Raw genomic sequence first — 1,856 nt, forward strand, 5'->3', positions numbered from 1 at the left:
CTCTGGCTTGTTTCTTGAGGTAGCCCTGGAGAAGAAAACAGACAAACACACAGGGAGCAGGAGCACACAAACACACAGACAAATTCAACTAACATGCAAACCAAGAGGGAAAACAAAAAAGTTAAGAGAAAAGACCGAGGAGGGAGAGCGAATAATAGAGAGTAAAAAATACATAAAGGAGTCAAAAAGAAGAAAAGAAAAGAAAGGAAGAAGAAAACCGATGGACAAAGAACGGTTTAAAGCATATAACCGGATTTCCCAGCTACCGTTAAATAGCCGTGTGTATGCAGTGCTGGTTGCAGAGCATAGAGAAAGAGAGAGATGACAGGGCGGGGATGAGGCAAAATTGGAAATAGAATGAACAGGCAGGAGGGATAAGAAGCTTTTTTCAAAGAGCTAAGGGGTGGAATATGGTTGGACAGGTGAGAGAAGGATGCTGGTATTATCCAGAGAAACTATATAGTCTAATTACTCCTGAGAGAAAGAGATGAAAATGTCGGTAGGTGTAGAATTTACATCTACAGAATGGACTCGTTGTGACTATTTAAGCAAGCCCGTGACCAAAGTTAATCGGGTCAGTGTTCCGGGGAAAAAGGGTAAAAAAAAAAAAAAAGAGGAGTGCTGCATTCTAGCAGGGATGGGCGTGGTGTGATCCAGTGCATCAGGCGGGAGTTCTGCCTTAGCGGTTATGGGGAGGAGAGTGGCGGTGCACCAGTCCCTTCTTGAACCAAGGACTGCAACTCGCTTTTTTGGGTGTGTAAACTCCCATACCGGGTGGGTCGCACTCTTTAACCCAGGCCAGCTAGTTTCCAAGTGCAGTCCGGCGCCTGACTGAAACCACGGCCACCAGAAGCTGGCAGGCAATCACCTCAGGGCAATTCCAAGCATCTTGCCTAGCCCTGGAGCCTTGGTGGAGCCAGAAGCCGCTGCTCCCATTTCTCCAGGTCGGGTTGGTGAGCCTGGGCAGGGGCTTGCCTGCAGGGCGCATCTGGCCCACTGAAGAGAGGGAGATCAGGTCCCTCTGTGTCTCGTCAACCGAAACATGAACTCGGCAAATCTTCCAGTTTTAAGCCCTTCGCCTTCCCTCTAAAGTTCCAACCAGCTCGGAGCGCGGAGGTCCGCGCACGGCTCCTCCAGGAATCCAGCCACGCTGGGAATACAAAGGAACAAAGGAGCGGTGCTGGGGAGCCCGTAGCCGCTCCGGGTTGAGTTGGCTCAAGCACAGCTGCTCCGGGATGATTTCACGCGCGGGGATTTGGCATGCACCGTCCTTCTATGCCCCGAGCGGAGGTTTTTCTGTTTCCCAGCAGCAGACCCTGCGTCTTTTTTTTTTTCTTAATATTTATTTTTTTAAAATTTTACAAATAGTTTATTGTCAAATTGGTTTCCATATAACACCCAGTGCTCATCCCCACAAGTGCCCTCCTCCATGCCCATCTCCCCCCTCCCCCCCACATCCATCAGTCTTCAGTTTGTTTCTCAGCATTCAAGAGTCTCTCATGGTTTGCCTCTCTCCCTTTCCCCCACCATTTCCCCCCTTCTTCTACCCCATGGTCCTCCGTTAAGTTCCTCCTAATCCTCCTATACGTACAAACATGTGATGTTTGTCCTTCTCTGCCTGACTTATTTCGCTAAGCATAACACCCTCAAGGTCCATCCATGTTGCTACTCATGGCCAGATTTCATTCTTTCTCATTGCCATGTAGTATTCCATCATATAGATAAACCACAGCTTCTTGATCCATTCGTCCATTGATGGACACTTAGGCTCTTTCCATGTTTTGGCTATTGTTGAGAATGCTGCTATGAACATTGGGGTACATGTGCTCCTAGGCATCAGCATTTCTGTATCCCTT

At 48.4% G+C, this 1,856-nt stretch overlaps 1 protein-coding gene across 1 annotated transcript in view; it reads left to right on the forward strand.

The window, feature by feature from the left end:
- Positions 1-1,856, forward strand: part of USP18 (ubiquitin specific peptidase 18) — a 63,608-nt gene that overhangs the window by 17,595 nt on the left and 44,157 nt on the right. The window contains exon 2 of the mRNA XM_039250016.1: positions 1,093-1,290. Within this exon, the coding sequence (XP_039105947.1) occupies positions 1,093-1,290 (198 nt within the window). The remainder of the gene's footprint in view (positions 1-1,092; positions 1,291-1,856) is intronic.

The sequence above is a fragment of the Hyaena hyaena genome, unplaced genomic scaffold (genome assembly GCF_003009895.1).
Source record: "Hyaena hyaena isolate Hyena2069 unplaced genomic scaffold, ASM300989v1 scaffold_368, whole genome shotgun sequence".
Classification (NCBI taxonomy): Eukaryota; Metazoa; Chordata; class Mammalia; order Carnivora; family Hyaenidae; genus Hyaena; species Hyaena hyaena.